The sequence below is a fragment of the Grampus griseus genome (genome assembly GCF_964374135.1).
Source record: "Grampus griseus genome assembly, chromosome: X".
Taxonomy (NCBI): domain Eukaryota; kingdom Metazoa; phylum Chordata; class Mammalia; order Artiodactyla; family Delphinidae; genus Grampus; species Grampus griseus.
Window position 1 is genome coordinate 57,434,592 of NC_138999.1, and position 17,820 is coordinate 57,452,411.

General features: G+C 42.4%; 1 protein-coding gene across 3 annotated transcripts in view; it reads left to right on the top strand.

Annotated features, from left to right (window-relative positions):
• Positions 1–449: 449 nt before the first annotated feature.
• Positions 450–17,820, top strand: part of YIPF6 (Yip1 domain family member 6) — a 34,572-nt gene continuing 17,201 nt past the window's right edge. For all 3 annotated transcript variants that reach the window (XR_014298488.1, XM_082680873.1, XM_082680874.1), the window contains exon 1: positions 450–801. Coding sequence is in view for 2 of the 3 variants with exons in the window: in XM_082680873.1 (XP_082536999.1) it covers positions 745–801 (57 nt within the window). In the remaining variant the exon portion in view is untranslated. The remainder of the gene's footprint in view (positions 802–17,820) is intronic.

Here is a 17,820-nt window from a genome sequence, read left to right on the forward strand (position 1 = left end):
CTTGAACATCTTCAGTACTTGCCCTAAATCGCTTAGCAACTTTGTAAACTGTGGTAAATTGTGGTGGGATTAAAATGTTGGCCAATGCATACAGAGAAGTTTCCCCCCACCCGACCCCAAGGGGGTGAGGGAGAAAAGCAATTTCGGAGGTCGGTGTGGAGACAGTATGAAAGCTTGTAACAGTCCAGTAAGTGGGAAGCTGCTAAGTAGCGGAATGAGAAGCGCAGGTAATCATCCAGGCGAGGGCGACAGTGGAGGGAGCAGTTGTTAAGGTGCGCTTCATCCCTTTATTCAGCAACTGGGAAAGGAAGTCTCTCGGCCGCTGGGGGAGGGGCAGGCTTTTTCCCTAAGGTGCAGTGCTGGTGTGGGAGGCGGCACCCCAAGCCTCCTCCAGAGAGCCGGAAGCAGACGCTGGCGGGGGCGGGGCGCGAAGAGGTGGGAGGGGGAGAGAAGGAAGTGGCGGCCCCGCGGCCGACGGGAGTGCGCTGAGGATCGGGGTGGAGTGTTAAAAAGGGAGCGTGTCCAGCGAGACCCGTGGCCCAGAAGAAGGGAAGCGAGGCGACGCGAACCCCTGCCCCCCACCCAGAGGACAAGGGAGGAGGGCCGAGGGCCGGGGCCGCTAGCAGCTGCTAGGCGCTCTTCGGTGACGCGGCCGCCACGCGCAGACGCGCTGACGGGCCGCGGCCTCCACGTCTCAGGTTCCGCAAAGGCCTGTGGGAGCGACCCGGGAGAAGGAGGGCCAAGATGGCGGAAGCGGCGGAGTCTCCCGGAGACCCAGGGACAGCAACGCCCAGGCCCCTGGTGAGCTTGGGTTCTGCGACAGAAGGGACCGAGGGTGAGGCAGATGCCCCTTAAGGAAGTCGGGCGACGGGCTCGTGGCGTGAAAGAGCCGGAATCCCTTCCTCACGGCAGGTCCTTCCTGTACCCGATGCCAGACCAGGTCCCAACACTGCGCCTGTTCTTTGGGCTAACCGCTTCCCCCCACCCGCGTTGTTTCCACGCCTTCTTGTGAAACTTTCATTCACTTTCCTTTTTATCCTCGTCCCCTGCATTTTGTTAAATGCTGAGCTTTAGGCGATTTAAGTATCTTTGCATCTGCTGTCCCCTCATTTTATGGAGACTTGTCACTAGCCCTTGTTGGAGTAGCAGCATTCTGGGATTAATGAGAGATTACTTCCCATGGGACGTTATAACTTGACTGTTGATTTGCTCAGTGACCCCCAGTCGTCTTGGTTTTATCCCTGCCCTCCCTGTCGCAGCTCCTTGCAGTCCTCTTCATGCTCTCTTGCTCCTGTCTCTGCAGAGGATAGGATTTCTACTGCAAATACTACAATTCCAAAGCCTGAACAGGTATTTAAGAACACAGGCTTTGGAGTTAAAGTTAACTTGGAGGTAAAGTTATCACCCACTCTGCCGCTTGTGTGAATTTGGGCAAGTCATTTCATGGAGAGTTTTTTCATCTGTAAAATGGAGTTAAAAATACCTGCCTCAAAGAGTTTTTACAAAGTTGTAGTGACAAATTATGTGAAGTGTCTAACACAATCAGTGCCATAACTGAGTGTAGTCAGCTCAACATTCTGCCCCCCAATCCCTCCTCCCAAACGTTTAGTTATATACCAAATAGTGTTTAATTATATAGTAGTTGCTCAATAAATGGTACATCCCTTTTCTCTGTTTTAAATTGGCAACTTAACATAGTAGAGGACTGACCTGGGAGTCAGGTGAAACTGATTCTAGTTTTGGTTCTGCTTACTAGCTCTGTTTGTTCATCACTTCATTTGACAGATATTTATTGAGTATCCGCTATGTTCCAGGCACTCTTTTAGGCACTGAAGATACAACAGTGAAAGAGAGTGAGTAGGTCCAAGTTCTCATGGAAGACTTCTGACCTTGAGGAAGTCACTCTGAACCCCAGTTTCCTCATTTGGAAAATGAGGGTAGTAAGTCACCACAGAATTAGAGTACTAAATGAACTAATATATGCATAGTGCCTGGTATGACGTAGTTACAGGTGCTTAGGTGTTTTTAGTTCCTTTCGTCTAAACTGACCCACTTCTCTTTTATGAAGCTTTCCCCCAATTAATTTTAGTGGTTCTGGTTACTCATTACTCAGTATCCAGTCCACTTCTATTCAACAATGTTTATTGAACTCCCACAGTGTGTAATACACTATGCTAGTTGCTTTAGGAAATACAAATGGCCTTTCCTTATGCTTACAGTCTAATTTGTAGGGATAAGACAAATGTATAATGCTAAAATAAGACACTATATAAGAAAGTTACACATAAAATATTAACAAAATTTAAAAGAAGATGCTATCATGTCTAGTTGGGGTGATGAAGCAAGCTACATGGTAGAAGTTACATTTGAGGGGGCCTCAGAGGATGGGTAGGATTTGAATTGCAGGTGAGCATAAGAGCTATCAATGATTGACCACCTGCTATGTGCCAGGATTGTACTAAACATCCTCTGCATATTTTCTAAACTTCACAGCAGCTAGTTCAGGTGGTTTTTGAACTATGTTTTACTTGCAGGTGAGGGGATGAGACTCAGAGAGATTTGATGATTTCCCCAGGGTGGCTAGGCTGAAAATTGAACTTAGGTCTGCTTCTGAAACCAAGACTATTTCCAGTAATGCTACAGAGCCTCTCATTGGTGAAGGTACAGAGGTTAGGAGGTGCTAATGCATTTGCAGAACAACAGAGAGATTACTTTGGCTGAAGCACAGGGAAGTATTAGGAGGTAAACCTTAAAAGATAAGGCTACTAAATTAGGGAGGCAATATGGAACAGTGGTTATGGATGTGTGCTCTGGGGTCAAGTCGTCTAGGTTTGGTTCTATGCTCTGTCACTTAACTAACTGTAGGATATTGGGGAAATTACCAAACCCCTCCATGCCTCAGTTTCCCTGTCTGTAAAATGGAGATAAAGTAATACTTACAGGGTTGTTCGGTGGATTAAATGAGTTAAAACACATAAAACACTTGGTAGAGTGCCTGGCACATAATAATCATGTAGTGTTATTTCTTCTTATTGACTACTATGCCGGGAGGTTTAATAGGCAACAAGGAGCCACTGGAAATTTTTGAGGAGGGAAGTGTTTTAAATCATGAATTTGACAACATAACAGAGGAGTTACCATGGGGAGTATCTGGAATCTAGGATACCAGTGCAAGTGTTTGCGGTAGTTCCAGGAAGAATTGATGACTGTTTGGACTACAGCAGTAGCAGATGTGAAGATTTGAGTAAGGCGGAATGCTCGAGGGTTTGCAGTGCTAGGGAGAATGTGTCTTACATAGTGCTTTTCAAACTTTAATGTGCATAGCAGTCATCTGGGGTATTTTGTTAAATTGCAGATTCTGATTTAGTAGGTCTGGGATGAGGCCTAACATTCTGCATTTCTAATAAGCTGTCAGGTGGTGCTGCTGCTGCTCCTCCCAGTATCACATTTTGAAAAACAAGACTATAGACAAATGGGAGGAAGTGATACCCTGAACAGAAATACAGAAGAGGAGAATGAGGGCCCTAAAAGTTGATTAATTCACTTTTGGAAATGTTTAGTTTGAGATATTGGCAGGCCATCCAATAGATATCCAACAGGTAGTTGGACACTGAAATCTGGACTTAAGGGCTCACAAGAGGTCAGGACTAGAAAGGTTGATTTAGGAGTCATCTGCATAGAGTTGAAAATACAGAATATTGGGTAATGCCTGTCTATTGCCTGTCTGTTTAAGGAGCAGGAAAAAGAGCCATAATAATCGCTATAGCCTGGGGTCTGGAAGGAAGCTGGTCCCAGGTGAAGGTGCTGGCTAGAGACCATGCCACTAAGCCCCGACCTCCACCTCTTGGACTGAACTGTTTCCTGCTTGATCCACCCCACCCCTCCCTCCACCTTGTTGACTCCTTTCTCTCTTTAGGATTTTGGTCAATAGTATGAGCCATCTGCTCCCAGCCACTTTCTTAAGGCTGCAGTCCCTACTTTTACTGTGTGTTTTTGGCCCTGCCTCTATCTCCTCCCCTCATTGGCCCAAGCCAGGCAGCAAAGTGTGCACGTGTGTTTATGTGCACACATGTGTATGTATGTGCACAAGGCTGCCTGCACAGAGGAAGGGGAGGGACATGGGGTCCAAGTCACCTTTCATCTCCACTGAGGGGCTAGTCAGAGCAGGGTCCACTAGCTGAGGTCCTGGTGGTATTGTCTCATATATGGGGCTAGAGAGCCACAGATCCTGCCTCAGTTCGCTGAGCAATGTCACTGATTCTCTGGGGAAGAGATACTGAGGAAGGGTTGGGATGGGGGATGAGTGGGAATCACATGGCACTTTAGTGACTGCAGTGACTTCTGAAACCAAGTAGCTGGAGTTAGGCCAAACTTCCCCAGTTAAGGGCACAGTCTTCCATAAGAATGTCCTCACTTCAGATACCAGCTGAAGGACCAGGACCACCCTCACTTCTGACCTACTGGCTACAAATTCAGGAGTTCCCGTGATCCCCTCAGGCTCTGTAATTCCCTAGAATGATTCACAGAACTCAGGACAATGCTGTACTTAAAATTACACTTTTATTATAGCAAAAGGATACAACAGAAACCAACAGAAGGGGGAGATGCTTAGGTTGAGGTCTGAGATGGTCCCTAACACAAAATGTCCTTGTCTTCTCTCTGTGGAGTCAGGACAGGACCCTGTTACTCTCCTGATACATTGATGTGTGACAATATGCAGAATATTGCCAACCAGGAAAGCTCACCCACATATCTAGTTTTTATTGAGTTTTCATTATGTAGGTGTGGTTGAATGGATCATTGCCTCCTCCGCTTCCAAGAGGCCAGGTTTGTATCACAGGACTCAAACCCCCCAATCCTCTAATCTTGTGTTTGGTCTTTTAGCAGTGGTTAGCCACCATGCTGTCATCTCATTAACATAAACTAGCTGTCTACCAGGGCTCACCTGTTAGCTAAACTATTAGGGCCCACTATGAATAACAAAAATATTACTATCATTTAGGAAATCCCAGGAGTTTAGAGGCTACCTCCCAGGAACAAAGGACAAAGGCTAGCCAAATACTTTATTCTACAGCAGTGACAGAACCTGAATCGACTCCCTGGGAATCTTGAACCTGAGCTCTTGACATGTATCTGTCCCCTTCTGTGAGCCTGCTACTAAGTGGTTTACTTGTATTAATATATTTCTTCCTCAGGACAACCCTGTGATGATAGTACCATCATCTCAATTTTACAGATGAGGAAACTGAGGCACAGAGAGGAAAAGGAACCTGCTCATTGTCACACAGGTAGTAAATGATGGAGCTAGGATTGGAACTCAGGCTGCCTGCCTCCAGGAGCTTGCACTCTTAACCAAGGCTCTCCAGATACCACATGTTGAGCATTGACTATGTGCTAGGTGACATGCAGGTGTTATCTAATTCTTGTAGCAGTGTTGTTTCCAAGGGAGGGCAAAGGCCCGTTTGGCTTCAAAGGCCATTCCTTCTGCACTGCCCCGTCTACCCTAGCAGTAGCAGGCAGCAAGAAAGCTCAAAACAAGCAATCCTGGAGCTTGAAAGGGCAGTATCGTAGTAGTAAAGGGAGAATAATGACTTCAAAACAGGTTGGTTTACACATTAAGTGCTGAAGAATATTCAAAGGGTGAAACTGAGGAAGGATTCTTATATTTCTTTTTTTTTTTAACATCTTCATTGGAGTATAATTGCTTAACAATGGTGTGTTAGTTCCTGATTTATAACAAAGTGAATCAGTTATACATATACATATGTTCCCATATCTGTTTCCTCTTGCGTCTCCCTCCCTCCCACCCTCCCTATCCCACCCATCCAGGTGGTCACAAACCACCGAGCTGATCTCCCTGTGCTATGCGGCTGCTTCCCACTAGCTATCTACCTTACGTTTGGTAGTGTATATATGTCCATGCCTCTCTCTCGCTTTGTCACAGCTTACCCTTCCCGCTCCCCATACCCTCAAGTCCATTCTCTAGTAGGTCTGTGTCTTTATTCCTGTCTTACCCCTAGGTTCTTCATGACATTTATTTTTTTCTTAAATTCCATATATATGTGTTAGCATATGGTAGTTGTCTTTCTCTTTCTGAGTTACTTCACTCTGTATGACAGACTCTAGGTCTATCCACCTCATTACAAATAGCTCAATTTCGTTTCTTTTTATGGCTGAGTAATATTCCATTGTATATATGTGCCACATCTTCTTTATCCATTCATCTGATGATGGACACTTAGATTGTTTCCATCTCTGGGCTATTGTAAATAGAGCTGCAGTGAATATTTTGGTACATGACTCTTTTTGAATTATGGTCTTCTCAGGGTATATGCCCAGTAGTGGGATTGCTGGGTCATATGGTAGTTCTATTTGTAGTTTTTTAAGGAACCTCCACACTGTTCTCCACAGTGGCTGTATCAATTTACATTCCCACCAACAGTGCAAGAGGGTTCCCTTTTCTCCACACCCTCTCCAGCATTTATTGTTTCTAGATTTGTTGATGATGACCATTCTGACTGGTGTGAGATGATATCTCATTGTAGTTTTGAGTTGCATTTCTCTTATGATTAATGATGTCGAGCATTCTTTCATGTGTTTGTTGGCAGTCTGTATATCGTCTTTGGACAAATGTCTATTTAGGTCTTCTGCCCATTTTTGGATTGGGTTGTTTGTTTTTTTGTTATTGAGCTGCATGAACTGCTTGTAAATTTTGGAGATTAATCCTTTGTCAGTTGCTTCATTTGCAAATATTTTCTCCCATTCTGATGGTTGTCTTTTGGTCTTGTTTATGGTTTCCTTTGCTGTGCAAAAGCTTTGAAGTTTCATTAGGTCCCATTTGTTTATTTTATTTCCATTTCTCTAGGAGGTGGATCAAAAAGGATCTTGCTGTGATTTATGTCATAGAGTGTTCTGCCTATGTTTTCCTCTAAGAGTTTGATAGTTTCTGGTCTTACATTTAGGGCTTTAATCCATTTTGAGCTTATTTTTGTGTACGGTGTTAGGGAGTGATCTAATCTCATACTTTTACATGTACCTGTCCAGTTTTCCTAGCACCACTTATTGAAGAGGCTGTCCTTTCTCCACTGTACTTTCCTGCCTCCTTTATCAAAGATAAGGTGACCATATGTGTGTGGGTTTATGTCTGGGCTTTCTATCCTGTTCCATTGATCTATCTTTCTGTTTTTGTGCAAGTACCATACTGTCTTGATTACTGTAGCTTTGTAGTATAGTCTGAAGTCAGGGAGCCTGATTCCTCCAGCTCCGTTTTTTTTTCTCAAGATTGCTTTGGCTATTCGGCGTCTTTTGTGTTTCCATACAAATTGTGAAATTTTTTGTTCTAGTTCTGTAAAAAATGCCAGTGGTAGTTTGATAGGGATTGCATTGAATCTGTAGTTTGTTTTGGGTAGTAGCATCATTTTCACAATGTTGATTCTTCCAATCCAAGAACATGGTATATCTCTCCATCTATTTGTATCATCTTTAATTTCTTTCATCAGTGTCTTATAATTTTCTGCATACAGGTCTTTTGTCTCCTTAGGTAGGTTTATTCCTAGATATTTTATTCTTTTTGTTGCCATGGTAAATGGAAGTGTTTTCTTGATTTCACTTTCAGATTTTTCATCATTAGTGTTTAGGAATGCCAGAGATTTTTGTGCATTAATTTTGCATCCTGCTACTTTCCCAAATTCATTGATTAGCTCTAGTAGTTTTCTGGTAGCATCTTTAGGATTCTCTATGTCATCTGCAAACAGTGACAGCTTTACTTCTACTTTTCCCATTTTTATTCCTTTTATTTCCTTTTCTTCTCTGATTGCTGTGGCTGAAACTTCCAAAAGTATGTTCAATAAGAGTGGTGAGCGTGGGCAGCTTTGTCTTGTTCCTGATCTTAGTGGAAATGCTTTCAGTTTTTCACCATTGAGGATGATGTTGGCTGTGGGTTTGTCATATATGGCCTTTATTATGTTGAGGAAAGTTCCCTCTATGCCTGCTTTCTGCAAGGTTTTTATCAAAAATGGGTGTTGAATTTTGTCGAAAGCTTTCTCTGCATCTACTGAGATGATCACATGGTTTTTCTCCTTCAACTTGTTAATATGGTGTATCACGTTGATTGATTTGCATATATTGAAGAATCCTTGCACTCCTGGATTAAACCCCACTTGACATGATGTATGATCCGTTTAATGTGCTGTTGGATTCTGTTTGCTAGTATTTTGTTGAGGATTTTTGCATCTATATTCATCAGTGATATTGGCCTATAGTTTTCTTTCTTTGTGACATCCTTGTCTGGTTTTGGTATCAGGCTGATTGTGGCCTTGTACAATGAGTTTGGGAGTGTTCCTCCCTCTGCTATATTTTGGAAGAGTTTGAGAAGGATAGGTGTTAGCTCTTCTCTAAATGTTTGATAGAAGTCGCCTGTGAAGCCGTCTGGTCCTGGGCTTTTCTTTGTTGGAAGATTTGTAATCACAGTTTCAATTTCAGTGCTTGTGATTGGTCTGTTCATATTTTCTATTTCTTCCTGATTCAGTCTTGGCAGGTTGTGCATTTCTAAAATTTGTCTGTTTCTTCCCGGTTGTCCATTTTATTGGCATAGATTTGCTTGTAGTAATCTCTCATGATCTTTTGTATTTCTGCAGTGTCAGTTGTTACTTCTCCTTTTTCATTTCTAATTCTATTGATTTGAGTCTTCTCCCTTTTTTTCTTGTTGAGTCTGGCTAATGAGTTTTTTCTTGTTGAGTCTCAACTCTTGTTGAGTCTTGTTGAGTTTATCAATTTTGTTTATCTTCTCAAAGAACCAGCTTTTAGTTTTATTGATCTTTGCTATCGTTTCTTTCATTTCTTTTTCATGTATTTCTGATCTGAGTTCTATGATTTCTTTCTTTTTGCTAACGTTGGGGTTTTTTTGTTCTTCTCTCTAATTGCTTTAGGTGCAAGGTTAGGTGGTTTATTGGAGATGTCTCCTGTTAGGATTGCATTGCTTTAAACTTCCCTCTTAGAACTGCTTTTGCTGCATCCCATAGATTTTGGGTCATCATGTCTCCATTGTCATTTGTTTCTAGGTAATTTTTTATTTCCTCTTTGATTTTTTCAGTGATCACTTCGTTATTAAGTAGTGTGTTGTTTATCCTCCATGTGTTTGTATTTTTTACAGGTCGTTTCCTGTAATTGATATCTAGTCTCATAGCGTTGTGGTCTGAAAAGATACTTGATACAATTTCAATTTTCTTAAATTTAACTAGGCTTGATTTGTGACCTAAGATATGATCTATCCTGGAGAATGTTCCATGAGCACTTGAGAAAAATGTGTATTCTGTTGTTTTTGGATGGAATGTCCTATAAATATCAATTAAGTTCATCTTGTTTAATGTATAATTTAAAGCTTGTGTTTCCTTATTTATTTTCATTTTGGATTATCTGTCCATTGGTGAAAGTGGGGTGTTAAAGTCCCCTACTATGAATGTGTTACTGTCGATTTCCCCTTTTATGGCTGTTAGTATTTGCCTTATGTATTGAGGTGCTCCTGTGTTGGGTGCATAAATATTTACAATTGTTATATCTTCTTCTTGGATCGATCCCTTCAACATTATGTAGTGTCCTTCTTTGTCTGTTATAATAGTCTTTATTTTACAGTCTATTTTGTCTGATATGAGAATTGCTACTCCAGCTTTCTTTTGGTTTCCATTTGCATGAAATATCTTTTTCCATCCCCTCACTTTCAGTCTGTATGTGTCTCTAGGTCTGAAGTGGGTCTCTTGTAGACAGCAAATATATGGGTCTTTTTTTTGTATCCATTCAGCCAATCTGTGTGTTTTGGTGGGAGCATTTAGTCCATTTACATTTAAGGTAATTATCGATATGTATGTTCCTATTCCCATTTTCTTAATTGTTTTGGGTTCGTTATTGTAGGTCTTTTCCTTCTCTTGTGTTTCTTGCCTAGAGAAGTTCCTTTAGCAGTTGTTGTAAAGCTGGTTTGGTGGTGCTGAACTCTCAGCTTTTACTTGCCTGTAAAGGTTTTAATTTCTCCATCAAATCTGAATGAGATCCTTGCTGGGTAGAGTAATCTTGGTTGCAGGTTTTTCTCCTTCATCACTTTAAATATGTCCTGCCAGTCCCTTCTGGCTTGCAGAGTTTCTGCTGAAAGATCAGCTGTTAACCTTATGGGGATTCCCTTGTGTGTTATTGTTGTTTTTCCCTTGCTGCTTTTAATATGTTTTCTTTGTATTTAATTTTGGACAGTTTGATTAATATGTGTCTTGGTGTGTTTCTCCTTGTATTTATCCTGCATGGGACTCTCTGTGCTTCCTGGACTTGATTAACTATTTCCTTTCCCATATTAGGGAAGTTTTCAGCTATAATCTCTTCAAATATTTTCTCAGTCCGTTTCTTTTTCTCTTCTTCTTCTGGAACCCCTAGAATTCGAATGTTGGTGCGTTTAATGTTATCCCAGAGGTCTCTGAGACTGTCCTCAGTTCTTTTCATTCTTTTTCTTTATTCTGCTCTGCAGTAGTTATTTCCACTATTTTATCTTCCAGGTCACTTATCCGTTCTTCTGCCTCAGTTATTCTACTATTAATCCCATCTAGAGTAGAGTATTTTTAATTTCATTTATTGTGTTGTTCATCGTTGTTTGTTTCATCTTTAGTTCTTCTAGGTCCTTGTTAAATGTGTCTTGTATTTTCTCTATTCTATTTCCAAGGTTTTGGATCATCTTTACTATCATTATTCTGAATTGTTTTTCAGGTAGACTGCCTATTTCCTCTTCATTTGTTTTTATCTTGCTCCTTCATCTGCTGTGCGTTTTTCTGTCTTCTCATTTTTCCTATCTTACTGTGTTTGGGGTGTCCTTTTTGCAGGCTGCACATTCGTAGTTTCTGTTGTTTTTGGTGTCTGTCCCCAGTGGCTAAGGTTGGTTCAGTGGGTTGTGTAGGCTTCCTGGTGGAGGGGACTAGTACCTGTGTTCTGGTGGATGAGGCTGGATCTTGTGTTTCTGGTGGGCAGGTCCACCTCTGGTGGTGTGTTTTGGGGTGTCTGTGGACTTATTATTAGTTTAGGCAGCCTCTCTGCTAATGGGTGGGGTTGTGTTCCTGTGTTGCTAGTTGTTTGGCATAGGGTGTCCAGCACTGTAGCTTGCTGGTCGTTGAGTGAAGCTGAGTGCTGGTGTGGAGATCGAGATCTCTGGGAGATTTTTGCTGTTTGATACTATGTGGAGGTGGGAGGTCTCTTGTTGACCAGTGTCTTGAAGTTGGCTCTCCCACTTCAGAGGCACAGCACTGACTCCTGGCTGCAGCACCAAGAGCCTTTCATCCACACGGCTCAGACTAAAAGGGAGAAAAAGTAGAAAGAAAGAATTAGTAGAAGAAAGAAAGAAAGAAAGAAAGAAAGAAAGAAAGGAGAGAGGGAGGGAGGGAGGGAGGAAGGGAGGAGGGAAGGAGGGAAGGAGGAAGGAAGGAAAATAAGAACGAAAGAAGATAAAGTAAAATAATATAAAGTAAGATAAAATTTAATAAAGTTATTAAAATAAAAAAATAATTATTAAGATTAAAAAAAGAAAAAAATGGATGGATAGATCCCTAGGACCAATGGTGGAAGCCAAGATATACAGACAAAATCTCACACAGAAGCATACACATACACACTCACAAAAAGAGGAAAAGGGGAAAAAATTATAAATCTTGCTCTCAAAGTCCGCCTCCTCAATTTGGGATGATTCGTTGTCTTAAGGAGGGAAGGAGGGAAGGAAAGAAAGTAAGGAAAAAGATAAAATAAAATAAAAGAAAGTTAATAAAATAAAAAAGAATTATTAAGAAAAAGAATTAAAAAAAAACAAACAAAAAACGGACGGATAGAACCCTAGGACAAATGGTGGAAGCAAAGCTATACAGACAAAATCTCACAGAGAAGAATACACATACACATTCACAAAAATAGGAAAAGGGGAATAAAATCATAAATCTTCCTCTCAAAGTCCACCTCCTTAATTTGGGATGATTCGTTGTCTATTCATGTATTCCACAGATGCAGGGTACATCAAGTTGTTTGTGGAGCTTTAATCCGCTGCTTCTGAGGCTGCTGGGAGAGATTTCCCTTTCTATTCTTTGGTCTCACAGCTCCCAGGGGCTCAGCTTTGGATTTGGCCCCTCCTCTGTGTGTAGGTCGCTGGAGGGCGTCTGTTCTTCGCTCAGATAGGACAGGGTTAAAGTAGCAGCTGATTCGGGGGCTCTGGCTCACTCAGGTTCGGGGGGAGGGAGGGACACGGAGTGTGGGGCGAGCCTGCGGTGGCAGAGGCCAGCATGATGTCGCACCAGCCTGAGACGCGCCGTGCGTTCTTCCGGGGGAGTTGTCCCTGGATCCCGGGACCCTGGCAGTGGCGGGCTCCACAGGCTCCCCGGAAGGGGGGTGTGTAGTGATCTGTGCTCGCACACAGGCTTCTTGTTGGCGGCGGCAGCAGCCTTAGAGTCTCATGCCCGTCTCTGGAGTCCGCGCTTTTAGCCCCGGCTCGAGCCCGTCTCTGGAGCTCCTTTAAGCAGCGCTCTTAATCCCCTCTCCTTGCACACCAGGAAACAAAGAGGGAAGAAAAAGTCTCTTGCCTCTTCGGCAGGTCCAGACTTTTCCCCGGACTCCCTCCTGGCTAGCTGTGCTGCACCAACCCCCTGCAGGCTGTGTTCATGCCGCCAACCCCAGTCCTCTCCCAGCGCTCCGACTGAAGCCCGAGCCTCAGCTCCAGGCCCTGCCCGCTCAGGTGGGTGAGCAGACAAGCCTCTCGGGCTGGTGAGTGCCGGTTGGCACCGATGCATTGTGCGGGAATCTCTCCGCTTTGCCCTCCGCACCCCTGTTGCTGTGCTCTCCTCCACGGCTCTGAAGCTTCCCCCTCCGCCACCCGCAGTCTCTGCCCGCGAAGGGGTTTCCTAGTGTGTGGAAACCTTTCCTCCTTCACAGCTCCCTCCCACTGGTGCAGGTCCCGTCCCTATCCTTTTGTCTCTGTTTATTCTTTTTTCTTTTGCCCTACCCAGGTATGTGGGGGGGTTTCTTGCCTTTTGGGAGGTCTGAGGTCTTCTGCCAGTGTTCAGAAGGTGTTCTGTAGGAGTTGTTCCACGTGTAGATGTATTTCTGGTGTATCTGTGGGGAGAAAGGTGATCTCTGCGTCTTACTCTTCCGCCATCTTCCAGAAGCCCTGTATTTCTTTTGTTTTTCTTTTTTTTGCTTGCAGGTTTTCTTTCATTTATTTATTTTTTATTTTTTTGGCCATGCCCCGGGGCATGTGGGATCTTAGTTCCCCCACCAGGGATCGAACCTGCACCCCCTGCATTGGAAGCACGGAGTCTTAACCACTGGACTGCCAGGGAAGTCCCCAGATTCTTTTATTTCTTGATTATGAGGTCACTATTAGCACTATCAGTAAAGTTGTGGGAAGACTAGTGTAGACTACAAAGGATTAAGAGAGTGGGAGAGTGAAGAGCAGTTTGATCAGAGAAGATGAGAGGAAGGAGAGTAGTTTGAGGGAATGGCCGAAACAAGGAAGTGATATATTTTACCATTTTACTATGGAAGCTTTCAAATATGTAAATAAAGAGTAGTATAACGAAACCCATATACCTATCAACATTCTGCTATTCTTTTTTATTTCCCCACCATATTTTTTTCTGGAGTATTATTTTAACCTTTTTATTTTGAACTGATTTTAGACATACAGAAAAATTGCAAAAATGGTAGAGAGTTCCTGTATACCCCTCACCCAGCTTCCTCTAGTGTTAACATTGTATATAACCATAGTACAGTGATCAGAACCAGGAAGTTAACATTGGTACAACACTATTAAACTACAGATCTTATTTGAATTTTATCAGGATTTCCACGAATGTCCTTTTTTGTTCCAGGATCTTATCCAGGATCTCACATTGCATTTAGCTGTTATTTTTCCTTAGTTTCCTTCAGTTTGTAATCGTTCTTCAGTCTTTCCTTGTCTTTCATAATCTTTTGTGAGTGTTTTAAAGCAAATCTGAGACATATCACTTTACCCATAATACTTCAGTATGTTTCCCTAATAGGTAAGGACTTTTGTTTTGTTATCACACATAACATAATAATAATCACTCCTTAATATCATCTAATCTCTATTCACCTCCCAATTTTCTAAAAAAAAAAAATGTGTTTTTACAATTTGTCCAAATCAGGATCCAAACAAGGTCAACAAATTGCATTTGGTTAGTAAGTCTCTCTTTTCTCTAAAGGAACATTTCTTTTCCTTTGTTTGTTTGTTTTTTTAAAAATTTATTTTATTTTTGGCTGTGTTGGGTTTTTGTTGCTGCATGCAGGCTTTAGTTGTGGCGAGCAGGGGCTACTCTTTGTTGCAGTACACAGGCTTCTCATTGCGGTGGCTTCTTTTGTTGTGAGCATGGGCTCTAGGCGCGTGGGCTTCAGTAGTTGTGGCACGCAGGCTCAGTAGGTGTGGCTTGTGCAGGCTCAGTAGTTGTGGTGCATGGGCTTAGTTGCTCTGCGGCATGTGGGATCTTCCCAGACCAGGGCTCAAACCCGTGTCCCTTGTGTTGGCAGGTGGATTCTTAACCACTGAGCCACCAGGAAAGTCCCAATAAGTCTCTTTTAATATATGTGTTCTCTTTTTAATGTAATTTATTTGTTTAAATTCAGTCATTTCTCTTGTAGAATTCTCCACTTTCTGTATTTGGCTGATTGTATCCTTGTGGTATTTTTAGTATGTGCCTCTGTCCACATATTTCCTGTAAACTTTAAGATCCAGAGGCTTGATTATATTTAGATTCATTTTGGCCTGGGGAGGGGAGGCAAAAAGGAAAAAGAACTTAGATGGTCCCTAAAATTAGGAATTTTTTGTTTATTTTTTAACTTTTTATTAAGAAAAATTTCAAACACACAAAAGTAGAATGGTAATGTGGACCCTCAGGTACCCAACCTTCAATAATAATTACCAGTTTATGGCCAATCTTCTTTCTTCTATAGCCCTACCCGCTTTTCTCTATACTATTTTGAAGCAAATCCCCAGCATCATTACATTAGTAAATATTTGATATGTATCTCTAAAAGATAAAGATTCTGTTTTTAAAGAACATAACCACAATATCATTAGTACATCTAAAAAATCAATAATTCCCTAATATCAAATATCTTGTCAGTGTTCAAATTTCCAGTTATCTCCTAAATGTTATATTTTTATAATTTAAAGTCTGGCCCACTACCTATTTTTGTAAATAAGGTTTCATTGGAACACAGCCAAACATAATTTTTTTTTGAAGTACGCAGGCCTCCCACTGCCGTGGCCCCTCCCGCCGCGGAGCACAGGCTCCGGACGCGCAGGCCCAGCGGCCATGGCTCACGGGCCCAGCCACTTCGCGGCACGTGGGATCCTCCCAGACCAGGGCACGAACCTGTGCCCCCCGCATCGGCAGGCGGACCCCCAACCACTGCGCCACCAGGGAAGCCCCCCAAACATAATTTTTTATGTATTGTCTTTGATTGCTTTCATGCTACAGTGGCAGAGTTGAGCAACTGCAACAGAAACCATTTGGCTCTCAAAACCTAAAATATTTACTATTTGAGTCCTTCACAGAAGAAGTTTGGTGACCTCTGCTTTAGGCAGTCATCTTTTAGAATAATTAAAAATAAAATATTTTTTATATTTACCATCATTTAAACCACTTCTGGTTATCTTCATTTCCTTGTGTAAATCCAAATCTCCTTCTGATATCATATTCCTTTCTGAAGATCATACTTTAACATTTCTTATAGTGCATGTTTCAGCTTTTGCTCATCTGAAAAATGTCATTGTTTTGCCTTCATTTTTAATAGCTATTTTTGCTGGGTTTAGAATTCTGGGTTGACAGTTTTATTTGTTCAGCACTCTAAAGGTGTGTCCATTTTCTTCTGCCTTGTGTAGTTTTGGGTGAGATGTCTGTTACCTTTTTCCTCTGATTGCAATGTCTTTTTTCTCTGGCAGACTTTAAGGTTTTCCTCTTTATCTTTGGTTTTCAGTAGTGTGAATGTGTTTAGGTTTGTGGATTTTTGCTTTTGTCTTTAGGTATTTATCTTTTTTAATATAATTTTTATTTATTTTTTAAAAATTTATTTATTTATTTATTTGGCTGTGTTGGGTCTTCGTTTCTGTGCGAGGGCTTTCTCTAGTTGTGGTGAGCGGGGGCCACTCTTCATCGCAGTGCACGGGCCTCTCACTGTCGCAGCCTCTCTTGTTGCGGGGCACAGGCTCCAGATGCGCAGGCTCAGTAGTTGTGGCTCACGGGCCTAGTTGCTCCGCGGCATGTGGGATCTTCCCAGACCAGGGCTCGAACCCGTGTCCCCTGCATTGGCAGGCAGATTCTCAACCACTGCGCCACCAGGGAAGCCCGAGGTATTTATCTTGATTGGGGTTTTCTGGGCTTGTATCTGTCATTTGATGTCTTCATTATTTTTGGAAAACAATTCAGTTGTTACCTTTTCAAATATTTTTTTCAGATCCATTATCTTTCTCCTCTTGTGGGATTTCAGTAATATACAAATTAGACTGTTTAATATCGACCCACAGTTCTTGTATGCTCTGTTCTGTTTTGGGGTGTTCTTTTTTGTTATTTTCTAGTTTTATTGAGATATTATTGGCATATAACATTGTACAAGTTTAAGGTGTACAATGATTTTTTTTTTTTTTTTTTTTGGCGGTACACGGGCCTCTCACTGTTGTGGCCTCTCCCGCTGTGGAGCACAGGCTCTGGACGCACAGGCTTAGTGGCCATGGCTCACGGGCCTAGCCACTCCGCGGCATGTGGGATCTTCCTGGACTGGCGCACGAACCCGTGTCCCCTGCATCGGCAGGGGGACTCTCAACCACTGTGCCACCAGGGAAGCCCCAATACAATGATTTGATGTGTGTAATTTTAAATTTTCTAACTCTTCTTGTTTTGTTTTTGTTTAGATAATTTTCACTGACCTATCACCGATTTCTTTATTTGGCTCTGTTGAGTCTGCTGGTAAGGCTGTCAAAGGCATTCTTCATCTGTTACTGTATTCACTTACTTCTAGCATTGCCATTTGACTCTTACAGTTTCCATCTCTTGGCAGAAATTCATCATCATTCATGCATGTATCTTTTCTACTAGAGCCTTTTTTAACATTTTAATTGTATTCATGGTAAATTTTTCTTCTGAAATTCTAACATCTGGGTCACCTCAGAGTCTGGTTTAATTGCTTTGTCTTGTAACAGAAGGTTGTTTCCCTGTGTGTGTGTGTGTGTGTGTGTGTGTGTGTGTGTGTATGGGGAAGGGGTAATTTTTTTATTGATCACTGGCCATCGTGTATAACAGTAGAGACTGCCTGGAAATGGCACATCTTTTCTGCTAAGTTGTTACTATGGGGGTTAAGTTAATATAGTAAGGAGTTGAACTGTATTTGGGTTTTGTACTTGATATGGGAACCTTCAATGCATCATCAGCTTCAAATTCCTCCCCTATTACCTTGTGCTTAGGGTGGGCACTAGGTTTTCCCAGTGTTTTTCTTAATGTTCCTCCTCCATGCTTAGTTTTCTGTATTCCCTTTGCCCCTGCATAAGATAGTTGGTTTCTCTCCAAGCTCTAGCCCCTCCCTTAGCACTAGACTGCTATTGCTTGTTGTTGCATACTTGCTAGCCTTGTGGTGGGTACCTGGGAGGTGGAGATTCTTTGTTGTTTTGGTCCAGCCTCTGCCTTAGGTAGGTCATATGTCCCTGAGTCTTCCTGGGTGAGACTTTCTCAGTGATCCTGTCTCTCCCCCAGCTGAAGGGAGACTCTAATAGTCTGGCCTCAGGATGATTTCCCACCCCTCCTC